This window comes from Podarcis erhardii (assembly GCF_964252035.2).
Source record: "Podarcis erhardii genome assembly, chromosome: 5".
NCBI lineage: Eukaryota > Metazoa > Chordata > Lepidosauria > Squamata > Lacertidae > Podarcis > Podarcis erhardii.
In genome coordinates, this window is record NC_138509.1 from 14295775 (window position 1) to 14312991 (window position 17217).

A 17217-nucleotide genomic window follows, 5' to 3' on the forward strand; every position below is an offset into this window, starting at 1 on the left:
TTCATTTACAGGTCATATTTATTCCACTGTAAAAAGTCAATAGACTCCTTATATATATATACACACACACACAGTCACCTGCCGTTCCACACAGTAGACACTGGCTTCAGTTCCCAATGGGATTCTGCAATAAATGTGGAGAATTTTAGCCTAATGCATAAGAGGAAGGAAGCACTAGATGAGACACATTTCACTCTGCTTTTGTGCTAAGAGGCCAGAGGTGCAGGAGGGGGTAACAGCATCCTCCTAAAGTGAAAGCGACCAGAAGGAAAATTTAGCAGCCTCTTCCCAAATGAGTTAGAGCATCATGTATGGCCAATTCCTGCCCGCTCCCAGAAGCCTCTCACTTTATCGGGCACTAATCAACCAAGTCTAGTTATCTTGTGAGATCGTGAGTGCAAGCAAAGAATGCCTGGAGGGCACCCAGTGAGATTTAACTGAAAGGAGGAGAGCTTTAGTACAAGAGTTAGTCAAGATGGTACAGCTCGCTCAGCACTGCAGAGGTTCCCCTTCCCTGTCCTGGGCCCAGGCCTCTGCTTCCTGTCCCACATTCTCTGGTCTTGCCCGGTGGGCAGATATTTTCCCCCCAGCTCTCGCTACCCAGCAGAGTAGCTGAATAGTACCCTGAAGAGTCAAGCCAAAGAGTGGCGATAGGAAAAGTCACATTCTCAAGTCAATGCCAAAGAATATAGGCAAGCAAATATCTGTAATAGGAGCGTCTCTGCTTAATTTCCTAGGGAATATCGCTCCTCTGCTCCACTCTGCAGGAAACGCCTACCTTCTTTCTTTTCTTTTAGATCACAGGCAGCAGAAGGTGTGTGCTGAAAAACTGACTGCTGCCCCCTAACTCTAAAGAGAAGAGAAGCTGGCCATCACCCACACAGAGATTGCCTCTGCACAAAAGGAGCCAAGGGCCATGGAACAGATGAGCTGGGATGGAAATGTTGGCCTTAGGTCCACTGGGGAGGACAGCCACATTGCAAAGTGGCCTTCCACACTTCTGCTAGGGTCTTCCCTACAGCAATCATGGCTTCTACCAGACAGAGCATCCTGTACCACCATCACCCCTGCAGCCAACTGTCCTCTTTACTCCTCTCCTCAGTTGACTTCAGAAGCTGTCATGGGGTCAGTCGGCCGCTGGGAGGCCAGAAGAGGCACAGGAGAGGTGGCCTCTATGAGGGCTGGGTTCAGAATAATAGGTAGAGTCATAGGTGGCACTCCCACCTGTAAGGGGGAGGCCAGAGGCTGAAGAATAAGAGGTTGCTGTGGCACCACTTGAGGTGCATCTTTCGCCGAGCTCACTTTCACAGGTGCTGCTGCTGGAGGGTGGAACTGTGGTCCAGAGAGACTGGAACTGCTTGGAACTGAAGCCGTCTCAGGGTCTGCTGAGACAAGAGAACAGATTTTTCACATGTTCAAGAGGAAAATTAGTCACCAGATAATATGTTCCATGGGGAAACGGGTGGCGCTGTGGGTTAAACCACAGAGCTAGGACTTGCCGATCAGAAGGTCGGCGGTTCGAATTCCCGCGACGGGGTAAACTCCCGTTGCTCGGTCCCTGCTCCTGCCAACCTAGCAGTTCAAAAGCACGTCAAAGTGCAAGTAGATAAATAGGTACCGCTCCGGCGGAAAGGTAAACAGCGTTTCCGTGCGTTGCTCTGGTTTGCCAGAAGCAGCTTAGTCATGCTGGCCACATGACCCAGAAGCTGTACGCCGGCTTCCTCGGCCAGTAAAGCGAGATGAGCGCCGCAAGCCCAGAGTCGGCCACGACTGGACCTAATGGTCAGGGGTCCCTGTATCTTTACCTAATATGTTCCATGACCTTCCCAAGCTTCGCCTAGCTCACTCTTGGTGTGTATAAAGGTAAAGGTACCCCTGCCCGTATGGGCCAGTCGTGACCGACTCTAGGGTTGCGCGCTCATCTCGCTCAAGAGGCCGGGAGCCGGCGCCATCCGAAGACACTTCTGGGTCACGTGGGCAGCGTGACGAAGCTGCAACTGGCATGCCAGCACCAGTGCCGCACACGGAAATGCTGTTTACCTTCTCGCTATAAAGCGGTACCTATTTATCTACTTGCACTTAGGGGTGCTTTCGAAGTGCTAGGTGGGCAGGAGCTGAGACCGAACGATGGGAGCTCACCCTGCCGCGGGGATTCAAACCGCCAACCTTACGATCAGCAAGTCCTAGGCACTTAGGTTTTACCCACAGCGCCACCTGTGTATAAGTACACACAAATCATTCCTTTTTCTCTTGGTTTCTTTTCACTCCCTGTTCCAGGGACCGCAATATCTCAAGGATCGCCTCTTTCCATATGAACCTACCCAGACCCTGAGATCATCTTCTGAGGCCCTCCTTCGTGTGCCCCCTCCTCGAAAGGTTTGGAGGGTAGCAACACAAGATCGGACCTGCTCTGCAGTGGCTCACCATCTGTGGAATGCTCTCCCCAGGGAAGTTCGTCTGGCACCTTCATTATACACCTTTAGACGCCAGGCAAAATTTCAACCAGGCCTTTGTTTGATCCTGTTTACATCCTATACCCTTTTAAAATGTGTTTTTTTGGGGGGATAGCTACTGGGTTGTTGTTTTTATTTTTATTAGGTATTTTGTGGTTTTATATTTTGATTTTATTCTGTGAACTGCCCTGCAACCCCCAGGTATAGGGCAGTATATAAATTCAATAAATTAATAAATCATCATCATCGCACTGCCTCTTCAGTCACCCCATGTGACGTGCCTCTTCCAATTCCTATGCTAGTTTCCCATTCTGCTTCTCATTCTGCATATATTTGTTTCTTTAACACTACACCTTTAGCAGCTCAACAGATTCCTGTCTTCTTAAATGGTTTTACCCATTCTTCCTTGCTGCTCCTTAGGCTGGAACTCCCAGAACACAAACACATGTGACGCCAACTCTTTCTCCCCTTCAAACCTCACCCAGAAACTCATCTTTTATGAGAATGCTTTGGCTTAACCTCTAACTGAAGCTTAAGCAGTGCAACTGAATTTTCTCTCTTTTATCCAGCGCTACCTCTTCTTGGTCTAGCTCCATCTTTAACCCTTCAGCCGGCAGACAAAAGCACTTTTAGTCAGACAAGCCTGTGGCCTCATTACCCACCTTGTTAAGGCATCTGTAAATATACAAATCGATGCATTTTACTGATGTTTTTACCTACTTGTTTTTATTTTTACTTTGTATTTTACTGCTGTTAATCGCCCTGAGCACCATTTGGTGGAAAGGAAGAATATAAAATTAACAAATACGGATTCCTATCCTCTGTTTGCTGTACTTCCCACATTGTAAGACTTTAGACTGTAAGCAACCTGGAACAGGGATATGTTTGTTGCTGGTTTGTTGTTTGTTTAACTTGCATTAGTTTGTAAAGCATCATGTTCAGTGATGAGATTTGAAAAATTAGTCATGCAATACTGCTGCCGCTGTTACTACTGCCACCAGTTTGCAGCAAAGAAGAGATCTGGTGCCACCCCTAAGACAGAAAAGGAGCAGCTGCAGGGGTTTGTTTCCTTGCTGCCTGCCTGAAAAGGTGGCAAACTCTCATTTCTGCTACCAGCTAGGTGACGTAGGCCACTTGCTTCTCAGGAAGAATATGGCAAGAAGGAGACAAACATGATCCCATTCATTAGCCAGTGAAACAACACCTCTCCAATGCTTGCTTCCTCTTCCTCTTCCCATTCCTTTTATATCATGTCTATTAGATTGTGGTGGTGGTGATAGAAGCAGCTCATTCTTGCAGGAACTGTAGGACTTACCAATGGCCGCCAGCTCAGGAGACTTCTCAGAGGGAGCTGAATGGGTGGCAGTTCTTGTATCCCCTCCAGGGGAATGTGGCAGGGAAGATACTGTTGGTTTGGGAGGATGCATCTCTATTGGTAAGGTAGGAACTGGGTCTAAATAAAAACAGCAAGCAAAAGAAAAAAGAAAAGATTATACCTCTCGAGGAAAAAGGCTTTCCCTTAAATCAAGACTGCGTGCTCCCACTCATGTCAGATCAGGCTGCTCTGGCAACACGGGACAAGACTATACACACCAACCCACACACAAGTATTCTCTGCTATGACAAGACATCAGGAGTCTATTCTAGCACGATCTGTGCAACAGCCCCGCTCCCCAATAGTCTGCACCATCAAGGGAACCAAGGCATGAACTGTGGTGTGAATCTTAACTTAGCCATCAGGACTGTTTGTGCCCACGCATCTTTTCAGGAAAAGAAAGCAAGAGATGCACAACACTGGTTTTGGGATTGGCTTGGAGCTCCATTTCTGTTGCTGTCTAGTAAAGCCTCAGATCTACTGCATTCTAGGGTCCATCTCAAGCCCCAAGCACTGGCTCCTTTCTGCAAGGAGCACAAGAAAAGGGGAAAAGAAATGCCTTAAGAGAACAAAATGAAAAGGAGAGCAGGCTCTAGTGCTCATTGATGAAAAACTCTTTATTGCAGCTCAACACATTTCAGAGTAAAACACTGCCCCTTCGGGAGCTTGAAAAACTTGTGTTATTAATGTTCAAAAACACCTTGTACTCAAACTCTAACCAACTCAAGAACCAGCTTGAAAAAGTAGGAATGCAATCCTCACCATCTATACTGAACTAGGTTTACAAGTTGATTAGATTTGAATAAGGTGGCTTGGAATTTTAAAAACTCGCACATTTCTCAAGCTCCTGAAGGAGTTTTACTACCAAACATGCTGAGCTAAAATAAAGAGCTTTGTATCAGTGAGTAACTAAGCATACTTTCCTGTTTGTTTGTTTGTTTGTTTGTTTGTTTGTTTGTTTGTTTGTTTCATTTCTTTATGCAAGGAACCTTGCATGGCCACTTCTACATACCCCCAAGTGCCTCTCTCAGAACATGAAGCTTGCTCACAGATTCTAAACATAACACAAAGCGGTTGGCTTGCATACCTTGGATGACTGTCTGTTTGAAGAGCTCATCCCTCAGTTTTGGCAGAAAGCAGTCTATGCGTTCCCAGGTGATCTCCCAGAGATCAGAGTAGCCTGTTCGTGAGTCAGCACTGTGGAATATTCCAGCCGTGTCCATTACTAGCAGCATATTTTTCAGCGATTCAGGGATGGCCTCTGGCTGCAAGGCAAGACATATCTAAGAGCTAAAATCTGAGATCCTGTACTCTTTCTTCCTTCTGAATCAACTGCTCCCTCAAGTCCTCTTTTTAGATCACTATCAGAGGTTAACATGGGGCTGGATCACTGGAAGACCAAGAAGGGTGGAAGGGCCCAGAGGGGTGTTAACATGAATTTCAAACATGGGCCTACCAAGGAGAGATCCTAGAAACCTGAAGGGGCAGCAAATACATACCAACAAGTCACTGGATCCAGAATGCATGTATTTGTCCATGAAATCCAGAATTGTCAGCCATAGTGCAGCAAAGGTTGGGAGGGAGAGCAGTGGAGACAAGTGCTGCAGAAAGACCTAGGATAGAACAGAAGATCACACAGTAAGCATATAGCATGAGAGGAAGAGGGACCTAAGGTGACTGCTCTGACACCACAGGGTATGTTTAAGGTTATTTTAAAGCCCCAAACAACCTCTGTCCAGTATACCTGAAGGAGCATCTCCACGCCCATCATTCTGCCCAGATGCTGAGGTCCAGCACCGAGGGCCTTCTGGCGGTTCCCTCACTGCAAGAAGCCAAGTTACAGGGAACCAGGCAGAGGGCCTTCTCGGTAGTGGCACCCGTGGAATGCCCTCCCACCAGATGTCAAAGAGATAAACAGCGACCAGACTTTTAGAAGACATCTGAAGGCAGCTCTCTTTAGGGAAGCTTTTAATGTTTACTAAACTATTGTATTTTAATATTCGGTTGGAAGCCGCCCAGAATGGCTGGGGAAGCCCAGCCAGATGGTCGGGGTATAAATAATAAAATTATTATTATTATCATTATTATTCCTAGACAGCTCTGCCCTGTTAAAGGATTCCAAACCCTGGGAATGCTGTGCCACACTTGGGCCCAAAAGCTTGTTTAGGGCCTCTTGTAAAAAATCACCAGACCATGTGGCCACAATGCTTAAATCCTGAGAGAGTAATCAATTTAATGAAATGAACAAGGTTGTACACACACTACAGTCTTAACACAGATGGCCAGAATTAAGACAGGCAGGGTAATATTACTTCGAAATGTTGTTAAACTTTAAATTCTGTGTATATATATTGGGGGGGGTGTCTTTTGCAGGGTTGTCTTTTTGCAAGTTATCCTTTCATTTCAACTGTAAAGGTGAAAATGTAGTAACTTAAAATAAATCCTCTCTGGCTCCTTAAAGCTTGTTAGCCAACCACAGGGAGCTAAAACAAAGTCCTCACCCTGCTACAGAGATTGCAGGTGAAGTACATATAAACAGAAAAAGTTACTAGGAGAATAGACTTTGTTTTTGTTTAGTGACAGTGAATTCAGGGCAGGAGGCTACTACACCACTTCCCACTGGGAATGGGGACACCAGTTCAAAGGAAGATAGCAATTCAAAGTGGAGATACTGGGTGTCTCCTGAAATCCCCAGTTCAAGTCTGCTCATCCCCACTGCCAAATAGGCATAGTCAGAGGGACCTTTAAAGTGATGTACTGGATGCAGGTGGCGCTGTGGGTTAAACCACAGAGCCTAGGACTTGCCGATCAGAAGGTCGGCGGTTTGAATCCCCGCAACGGGGTGAGCTCCCGTTGCTCGGTCCCTGCTCCTGCCAACCTAGCAGTTCAAAAGTACGTCAAAGTGCAAGTAGATAAATAGGTACCGCTCCAGAGGGAAGGTAAACGGCATTTCCGTGCACTGCTCTTTTTCGCCAGAAGCGGCTTAGTCATGCTGGCCACATGACCCAGAAGCTGTACACCGGCTCCCTCGGCCAGTAAAGCAAGAGGACCGCCGCAACCCCAGAGTCGGTCACGACTGGACCTAATGGTCAGGGGTCCCTTTACCTTTACCTTACTTAACGTTAGAAAGCTTTGCTCTCTGAAAAGTAAAGTAAGAGGCCTCGCACCTTGGAGAGGAGAGTAGAGGCTCTCATTCTGGTCTCCTCCATTCCACCGACGTCCGCAGGGCTGATATTTTCTAGGAGTTTGGTCAGCAAAGGAAACAGCACCTATTATCCAAGATAAACAGCAGACTGGTAAATAAGGACAGGAGGCAAAATATAGTAGGGGTTGAGAGCAAGAAGCTTGCCTGCAGCCTGACTTTTTCTAGGGGACAGCAGATGATCACAACAACATAAAGATTATTAGGAATGGGTCCAGAGGGACAAAGAAAAATAAGGTTGCCCTAAGACAAATCACCTCCTCCAATGATGATGCAACTATATCAATTCTCCTTGAACTGCTCTTCACCCTAGCTAGTTTGCTATTGACTTATATGGATGCACATCTTCCAGTGAATTGGTTGCAACTGAGGGAGGCAAGATGCAGAGGCTCACTGAAGGTCTGTGCTGACCATGGCTGATGGGAACTGTAGTCCAGAGCATCAGGAAAGCACCAGGTTGGCAAATGCTATGCAAGTAGGAATTTGCTGCCTACTCACGTTGTAAAGCAGTAGTAGGCAACCTAAGGCCCATGGGCCGGATGCGGCCCAATCGCCTTCTCAATCCGGCCCACAGACGGTCTGGGAATCAGTGTGTTTTTACATGAGTAGAATGTATCCTTTTATTTAAAATGCATCTCTGGTTTATTTGTGGGGCATAGGAATTTGTTCATATTTTTTTCAAAATATAGTCCGGCCCACCACAAAATATAGTCAGCCCACAGCTGAAAAAGGTTGCTGAACCCTGCTGTAAAGTGTCTGCATGTCCTGCTTCCCATTGGATTTTTCAAATTTGAAGTGGGAAAACTCAGCTCGCCCTCAAAGGAGATGAAAGCCCCCTCCTCTCCCAAGCCTTCAGAACTGGAAAAAAATAGGATTTATTGCTGTTTCTACTTGAAATAGGGGCAGTCCCTTCTATGTGTAATATCTACTTTGAACCTGCCTAGATTTTCAAATGTACAGGTGAGATACCTTTTAGATAAAGGAAAACAGAGCATTTATTCTATTTGCCTTGAACATTTGGCCTTTCATCTGTGTACCTTAATAAATTACTAAATTGGGACCTTAATAAATAAATTGGTCCGTTTGCAGCCCAGAAAACTCTTCCTCATGCCTGACCATTGTTCTGCATTGCCACTTGCCAGGATAGCAGATAAAAGAGTGTGTGGTTGAGCCTTGCCCAGTGATGACCAGGCAGGTCTGCTGTCTCACCTTCAACAAATCTCTCAGATGTCCTCCCTGCCTAAAGAAGTATATTCTGCCAGGGGAGGAAAAAGACTAGGAGGTGGAAGAAGTTACACAGTTTAAATTGCGCCACAACTCAGCAAGGTTTTGGCTCAGGAGAAGTCCTATCTTCTCCATTGCCTCCTTTGGAAAGATGAGCCCATTCGCAAGCATTGCTGTAATGGTTCTAGGGGGTTGCTCGTGCGTAAGTTGTCGCCACACCTGGCTGGGTTACCTGGGTGAACCCTTTCTGTCTCAATCGCTGGCAGAATCCGTCAGTGGGCGTTTCTTGAACTTCTTCCAGCAAAGAAGTTCTTTGACGCCCAGTCTCCTCCTACTCTCCCTGCGCGGAAGTCTTCTGCGCAGGGAGGGTGTGGGCAGCGGAGGACCCGTGCTCTCCCCGCTGGTTTCCGGCGAGGAGTCCTGGAGCCTTCTCTCTGATTGCCCCATCTGCCCCCCTTCTCCACTGGTGCTACGCTGATTTCCTTCCCCAGCAGATGGGCTGCCTCTCTCCCTACTGGGACCCTCTCCGGCATCCCTCTGGAGTCTTCCCTCCGCCTCTGGCTCCGATGGCAGTTCCCTGACAATTGCCAATGTAGGCATATAACAATACCTTATTGAAACAGGATTCCCACTCTAAGGCATCCAGAGCCTGCAGGTCATGCACAAGGAGAGCCCGCTGCAGGTAGGTCAGTGCCTGCATCCGCACCTGTCGCCTTGCATCACAACACAGGCAGGCAATACCTACAAAGAGGGCAAGTTAAAATGAGAGGGAGAATCTTCATTCTGCACCAAGCAACTCCAGCCCTTGCTTACATCCTTCACGCAACCTCCCCAAAAGCACAGAACTGTTCGATGCTTATTAAATGTAGTCCTGGACCAGCACAGAGCCCTGGGTTTCCACAACAGCACAGTTGAAAAATGAATCTGTCGCAGGAACCCATGGGCCTGTCACATAGAAATATAATTTACTCTGGCATCCTTATTTACTTCTTATAAGCTGTTTCCTTTATGAATACCGTATTTTTTGCTCTATAAGACTCACTCCCCCCCCCAAAAAAGTAAGAGGAAATGTGTGTGCGTCTTATGGAGCGAATGCAGGCTGCCCAGCTATCCCAGAAGCCAGAACAGCAAGAGGGATTGCTGCTTTCACTGCGCAGCGATCGCTCTTGCTGTTCTGGCTTCTGAGATTCAGAATATTTTTTTTCTTGTTTTCCTCCTCCAAAAACTAGGTGCGTCTTATGGTCTGGTGCGTCTTACAGAGCGAAAAATGCAGTAATTATTAAGATTTTCCTAATTCTGCCAGAAACAGGATAAAGGAAATCTTTTATTTGGTTGTTTGTATTGTTGTATATTATGCTTGTTGTTTGTTATGTTTGTGTCTGATGGGGGTGGATTTCTGTGTTGGGGGGTGGGGGGTTTGTGTTATATTGTAAATAAAATGTTCAATAAAAAATTATTTTTAAAAAAGAAAAGAAATATAATTTACTCCATTACAATCCTGAGTTGCTGTCATGTTTCTGGAGGGCTGTAATCTAGAGAACTGTTTGTGTGAGCCATTCAAATCAGATGTTCCGGTGTGTAACGAATCAGAAGAATCACAGTAGGGAGCACACCAGGACCAATAAGGAAAAGTTTATCATATTTTGGTATAAAAATCTTTCTTAAAAGCAAAGGGGGAATACTATTTGAGCTTCTCAAAGTGCAGTGAAAGTAAATAACAGGGTCGGTAGCAAGATGCTTACTAGCAAAAGGCAGCTTAATCTTGCTACTAGTTTTGAATGGAAACTCCCTTCAAAAAATGCATGTGTGAGACTGGCATAGAATATCAAGCACATATAATAAGCCCAGTCTCTGCTTTGGTGAACACACATCCGAAGCTGCTCTTAACGTGTTCTGAATATGTGTTCTGAAGACAGCCCTGTTTAGGGAAGTTTTTAATGTTTGATGTTTTATCACGTTTTTAATATTCTGTTGCGAGCTGCCCAGAATGGCTGGGGAAACCCAGCCAGATGGATGTGGTATGAATAATAAAGTGATGATGATGATGATGATGATTAACACAGGGCGCTTAGCAACATTTTTTGTTTGTTTGTTTAATATCACTCTTCCCCTAAAGTGTATTACTTCAACTGCCTCATGTCCAATTCTGATGCATGTGGCTGCTATCTTCTAGTCCAGGGCAGTCCAATACGTAACCTAATGCTCAAGGCCTTTTTTGGCAACATTTGACACCCCTCCCTGGCCCTCAAACTGCCTTTTCAAAGCCATGTAAGCAAGATGCTGGGCTTTAGGAAGGAAGCTTGAGGGCTCTGACAGGGTCCTAAAGTCCTCCTATCTCCTTCCCAAAGCCTCGTTAGCACTTTACCAGCTTGGGGAAGGAGATGTGAGGGCTCTAGGACCCTGCCAGAGCCTCATACCTTCTTCACAAAGCCCAGCACTTTGCTTAGCCAGCTTGAGGAGGGCAGTGTGAGCGCAGGGTGGGGTGGGGTGACAAATTTTGCCCTTGCTCCCCTCCCCCTGCAGCTTCCATATCAAAGTTCTCTTGCAGTCCACTTGATAGGAAAAGCCGGACCACCCTGTTCTTGTATGCTAGGATGGGCTAGGCTTACCTTGCAGTAATGGGCACCAGCAATTGGCCCATAACGTCTGAGAGTCTGCTTCAATTTTCTTTCCCGCAGCCTCCAGATGGTGCTGCTCTTCAGCCCAAGAGCTATAGATGGTGGCAGCTCGTGTGTGAAGAGTGTGCATCAGGTCCAGCAGCTGCAATAGAAGAGGTAAGTTGGCAACATACAACCTGCCTATCTATGAACAACATGAAAACAAGCCACCATCAATGCTCAGAATGGAAGAAAAGCAATGACCTGTTATCGTGGTTGTGTCCAAACAAATATGATTATCAGAAGGGGAAGAAACAGGGCAATCACCCAGGCTTGAGGGAATAAGCCTACAAGTACAGTAGTACCTCAGGTTAAGTACTTAATTCGTTCCGGAGGTCCGTACTTAACCTGAAACTGTTCTTAACCTGAAGCACCACTTTAGCTAATGGGGCCTCCTGCTGCTGCCGCCACACCGCCAGAGCCCAATTTCTGTTCTCATCCTGAAGCAACGTTCTTAACCTGAAGCACTATTTCTGGGTTAGCGGAGTCTTTAACCTGAAGCGTATGTAACCTGAAGCGTATGTAACCTGAGGTACCACTGCATATGAACGTGTTCAGCAGTTCCAACTGATTCTTGGTTTGATTAAGGAAGTCATAATCTATAGGAAGGGAATTCCTATTTTTAATTTCTTACTCTTCTAGAATATGTGGTTGGGTGCGTTACTCTGTATTAAAATACAGATTCATAGCAAAATGCCCCCATAACCCCAAAAAGAGACAGAACCATGCAGGCAAGAACTAAGGCACTTTTTAATTCCCACAGAAAGGAACACTGCACCCACACCAACCCTCTGGACACTTTCTTTCCAATAAACTACTCTAGACTGTACTATAGCATCCATATATTTTATAGTATCAAACAAAATATAGGGAAACTCCCTGCAGGCGCTGCATCACTAAAGATCAAACTAGATGCGATGTTATTTATGCCATTTGGCCTTGTGTGGCTGACTGCTGTGTGCTTTACAATAGCTGGCTGGTGGCAGGCAAATTGTACAGGAACTGTGGTGAAGTGGGGCTTTAACCTTTGCTCCCACTGTGTTCCCAAATGGAATTAGCCCCTTCCACTGCTCCTGCTATTTGCAATGGGAGGAAAGTTTCCATTGACACCAATGGATGTTTTCCTTCCATTGTGAGTAACAGGCATGGCTCTTCCTTGATTTGCATCAGGACCACAGTGGGGGTATTGGATTGAAGTCCTTCATCCCCTGAGCCATGGTCCTGATCCAACTCACTCTCTCCTTGCCAACCGCTGCCACCTCAGCTATTTCCCAGACTACTCTGAAAATAAAACCCAGACATGCAAGGCCAAAGAAAATGAATAATGCCACACCTAGGTTGACCCAAAGCTACTGCAACCAGGATAACCGCAGGGAAAGCAAGGAAGAAATCCAGGCTATACTTACGTCCTGACTAACCTGTAAAGACACAGTGTGGTAACTGGCAGGGATGCTCTCATCCTCATCATCCTCGTCACTGGCCGAGCGGTGCTGATGCTGGCTAGATGCCCTCAAGTGCCTCAGAGAACTCTCCTTTGCTTTCTTCTTGAAACGGGTCGATTTGGGGTCATACTTGTGGCTCTTCCCTCGCTTTTCCTGGGACTTGCACCCTAAGAACGAGAAGAATTTCTCTAGCTTGTGGTTCTCCAGGAACACCTTGTGCCTGATTCTAATGCTAAAGAAACAACCTGAAACTTTCAGCTCAGGGATCCCCAGGCGTGAAACATTAAAGGAGGAAAGCTCCAGCATTTCTGGTGGGGTGCTAAGTTCTCCCTCTGACCACTCACTGCTGTTTCACCACCAATCCCTGAGCTCCGAGCCTTCATCCTTTGTGGGTTCCCTAGCTGGTGCCTCCCATCATTCCTCTGTGTTCAGCCAGCCCATGACAGCAGGTCTAGTTGATCTGTCTTTTTTATAAGAACAAAAAACCAAAAAACCAACCCTCACCTAATGGGTGTAGATTGCTCCCTTAATTTGATATAACCTGGAGCCCCACAGCCAAATACTCAGGTTACAGAAAAGTGATGGCCTCACCTCCATTTAGACTGGCCTCTACAAAGATGCGGATAGTTTTGACGCAGAGCTCAAAGTTTTCAGGTGTGACATGGGCAGCATCTCGCACAATGAAAGACAAGGACTCAACACACTTCATGAGCGACTTGGTATTGTGTGGGCCCAGGTCCATCCCCACAGTCAGGCTGTACTGATTCACCAAGGGTGAACTGCCCAGTTTGGAGAGTCCAGCCATGGCCTTTGGGCTGTCAAGGTCATCCTTCCCAACCTGTGAAATGAAAAGTATGTTTGAGTCTAATAGGGCAACTGTCAGCCCTCTCTACAGCCAAGAGAACGGGCTGCATTGCCTGTGCTAACTTCCAATAACCACCTGATATGCCGTTCCAAGTCTCTGGGCTGCTGCTTCCTTAGAATGTTGCCTTTTCATAAATAGCCAGATCCCTATGGAGACAGTTGGATTTGGGCCAGTTCACTCAATTCACTTGGCAGAAAAGTCTGCGTTGGAAGGCCTGTTTTTGCAGTCTTCGGAAAGAATACAGTGGTGCCTCGCAAGACGAAATTAATCCGTTCCGTGAGGCTCTTTGTATAGCGGTTTTTTCACCTTGCGAAGCAAGCCCATTGACAGCTTAGCGGATTAGCGCTATTAGCGGTTTAGCGGCTTTTAGCGGATCAGCTGATAAGCGGCTTAGCGGCTTAGGAAAAGGGGGGGAGGGGAAAAAACCCGCAGGAACTCGCAAGACATTTCGTCTTGCGAAGCAAGCCCATAGGGAAATTCGTTTTGCAAAGCGCCTCCAAAACGGAAAACCCTTTCGTCTAGCGGGTTTTCCGTCTTGCGAGGCGTTCGTCTTGCGGGGCACCACTGTATACAGTTGTACTTGCCTTCCCCTGGAATCCGGGTGAAAGGGCTGCCAGAGACTAGCAATGCAAACAAGACTGTTTCCAAACTTAGAAATAGGAGCCTTGATGCAGTGCTAACCTCAAATCTGACTTGGGTTTGGGCTTTCTCTATAGCCTGTTGCCTCAACGAAGACATGCATAAAGCAGGTGGAAGCCTTTGGTACTACTTACCACAAGCCAGCCGCTGTTCATCACATCCACATCAGTCACAGAACGATGCATTTTGCCTTGCTTGCTGTGATCTGCATACACCTCTGAATCAGAAGTGTAGCCACGATCTAGGCTGGCTTCATTTGGGTGATAGATCTCACTGTCTGACTGAGCCCCTTTAAATAAGCAAAACGGAGTGAGACAAAAGATGCAAGGGAATACCAATTTCATGGCAGCAAAGAGCTGTGCTAGTGGCAACTGTGTATGTCACTGCCAGTTCAGATCCCATCAGCATATATGTGAAATAAAGATTTTTTTGGTCCTAACATGCATCATTTTATACCTGTTTACATTCAGTTGCATTTGCCATTTTACCACCCATTCACTCAGTTTGGAGAGGTTCTTTTGGAGCTCCTCAAAATCTATTTTTTGTTTTAACGATGCTGAACAATTTAGTATCGTCAGCAAATTTGGCCATCTCACTGCTCACTCCTAACCTAGGACCAACAGACGGGGCCACTGCCAAGGACAAATCTTACCTGTGTCATTCTCTGCCCTTGCTGTTGCCTGCAGCGCTGGGGGTGGCTTGACTCCTGATCCAATGCATTCCAGGAGGCTAAAGAGCGTGTACCAGTCATCTCCAGAATGGATGTTGGCAGCATTGGTCTTGAGAAGTTCATGAAGACCATACGCAATCTGATGACTGGCCCTGTTCAGCATGCTGGGCTTCATCATGAGCAAGATACGCAAGGAAAGCAGCACCTGCTCAGAGAGAAGCAAAGGTGAGTACTAGAGCATCAAGCTATCTCTACACCAGCTTCACTCTTGCATTTTGCTTTTATTCCCCGACCACAGTCTGCGTTATGTGAAAGGTCCTTTATCAACACAAGAGGATAAACTGGAGGACCTTTAGGTATTGGAGCTGTCTGTGTGTGTGCTCCTGACATTTTCCTTAGGAAAAAAGTCCTTATGCAAACCTAGGGCTCTCGTGGGCTGCTTCCTCCCTCTTGCACAAGGCTGTCATTGTTTTGGTTATATAAGGACTAGTATTCACCGCTAAGCTTCAGAAATAGAGGGAATGATGGGTATTCTGTGCTTCAGCCACAAAACTCAAGGAAGAAAGCCATCATTCCAGAGATACTATGAACAAGAGGTCCAACAATAAGAGGAGACCACTCCATGAAGCCCCCTTTACCTGGGCACTGATCTCCTCTCTGCGCAAAAGACGGATTGCCAGCCGCAACAGCCCCACCACTGCCCTCTCAACTAGGAAGCAATACTCCACAGCATTAACACACAAGTGGTAGAGGTGGTCTCGCACTGCCTGCCATACAAAGGCTACACGGTCCCTAGAGAAAGAGGGAGAGAGGACATTATGACAACAAGACACATGCAAGCACAGCTTCAGAAGACCTGCAACCCAGTTGGGCATGTGCAAATACTTTTATATTCAGATTCACACCAAGAGGGAAGTCAGGTCCCTCGAGTCCACAACTAAACAGGTATGGCAAGAATAAGAGAATATGTCCCCTGTCCAGTACTGTATGAATACAAAGAAAGCTAAGATAGTGTATGAGTTCAATATAAGTCTATACATAAAGCAACTATATGGAAGATCATAAAAAGAACAGTTCAAAGCTGGAATGCCTCTGATGGTGCATTTGTGTGACTCACCTGTTCTCCAGCACAATCCTCAGAAGCATCTCCAAGCAGAAAGCACAGTCTTCCTCATCATATGTTTCCTCATCAGGAGTCACAGAGATGAGAGCCTGAAGCAAGCAAATCATACCCAGACATATTTAGAGAATGATATGGAATGACAATTCCCCACAACAGAAGTCTACATATGCTCAATCTCTCCTCAAGGACTTCTTGCAGCAGCAATGGAAATGAAAAAGCAAGGAAGCTCATGTAGGCATAACACTGTACATACATCCTTTGATGCACTGCTGCTGTGAAGTAGAAGGACCACCATTTACTGTTCTGATGGATTTATATCTCTGGGGATGCAAAGCCAAAGCAATGGCTACAGATCTAAGGAGAACGGCCAACTAGGGTTTTTTTATCTGTCAGCTGCTCTTAGTTTTACTTATGGTGCCAATCCAAACAACTGGACTTCACTATTCAGCATGATATGCTAGACTTGTATCAAAGGAAGAAAATCTGGTTGCGTCTTTGGAATCCCACCCCCTTTTGCAGTCCCCCACCTCAGAATTTCCAAAGCAGCAGGCACTAAAAAAAAAAACTTTTAATAGTAGAGCTGCAAAAATGCCAGAAAAGTCCAGGGAAAAGAATTATGCTGAACAAATGTAATAGGAAAAAAGGAGGCGGGGAAATAGATTAAAAATAATCCAAGTTCACAACGAATTATTCAAATTTTCCAAGTTACTAAATCAAACAAACCACTAGGAGACTATGAAAAGGAGCTCCTAGGAGGTGCACATTTTTTCAAACTTTGATATGTCTGTCTATCAGGTTAAGCAGTGGAATGAAACCCAATTGTTTGGAGTAACACTGTAAAACAACCTAGAGAAGGGCTCAGAGGCCTCTGCAACGGATGAACCTCTGGCTCATTAGTATCACATGGAAACCTCCAACTCAGGAACGGAACTGGCCAAGTCTCCCGTGGGCAACGTGTGCCAACACAGCATGCAATACTTCCATGGTGTTTGGGCAAGATGGCTCCCTGTTGACTTGAGCACACAGTTCAAGATCATATCCATGCAGTTCATATACACCAAACCTATATGGGACGCTTATTCACCCTCACCTTCATTAGCTCCTGCAGGGACTCCAGTTGCAGAAACTTGCTTTCAGTTATCAACTTCTCTGGGTCACATTGCTATAGAGGAGAAAGTGAAAAAAGGATGTGCTTTAGGAAGAAAACAAGGGCTAACGGTGCCAGCGATCTCTCCTGGAACTTACGAAGTACAAAAAGGAGGAGGAAGTGTCCTTGAGCAGATCCAGAATTAACTGCCCTGCCACCAAGTCCCCCACACCAGTTAAGGGGAAGGGCCTTTGATTTGAACCCAGCACCATTTTTTATGGAAATTAAGACATAAAAGGACACTCAGGTTGAGGTGCACCAAACTTTTTTTTAATGGCTCAATAAAGCTTCAATATTTATATTTTTAAAAACCATCATACTGACCAACAGTACCCTAGTTCAGTGTTGAGGCATCAGAACTTTAAGCAAGCTCTTTGGGTTTTTCTATCTGCCGTGAATCACAATACTGACAAGAGGAGA

The 17217-nt window shown here is 46.1% G+C and overlaps 1 protein-coding gene across 8 annotated transcripts in view; it reads right to left on the minus strand.

Moving 5' to 3' along the window:
• GBF1 (golgi brefeldin A resistant guanine nucleotide exchange factor 1) overlaps positions 1-17217 on the minus strand; it is an 81295-nt gene continuing 64078 nt past the window's right edge. For 3 of the 8 annotated variants that reach the window (XM_081864184.1, XM_081864182.1, XM_081864186.1), the window contains 14 exons: positions 16741-16812; positions 15645-15739; positions 15166-15319; positions 14510-14732; positions 13992-14146; positions 12945-13191; positions 12318-12520; positions 10864-11014; positions 8865-8995; positions 6996-7097; positions 5328-5441; positions 4916-5093; positions 3769-3906; positions 1-1385 (listed from right to left, as the gene is read on the minus strand). In XM_081864184.1, the coding sequence (XP_081720310.1) occupies positions 1099-1385; positions 3769-3906; positions 4916-5093; positions 5328-5441; positions 6996-7097; positions 8865-8995; positions 10864-11014; positions 12318-12520; positions 12945-13191; positions 13992-14146; positions 14510-14732; positions 15166-15319; positions 15645-15739; positions 16741-16812 (2250 nt within the window). In that variant the 3' untranslated portion in view covers positions 1-1098. The remainder of the gene's footprint in view (positions 1386-3768; positions 3907-4915; positions 5094-5327; positions 5442-6995; positions 7098-8864; positions 8996-10863; positions 11015-12317; positions 12521-12944; positions 13192-13991; positions 14147-14509; positions 14733-15165; positions 15320-15644; positions 15740-16740; positions 16813-17217) is intronic. The other 5 variants (XM_081864183.1, XM_081864188.1, XM_081864187.1 and 2 more) reach the window with 4 other exon arrangements.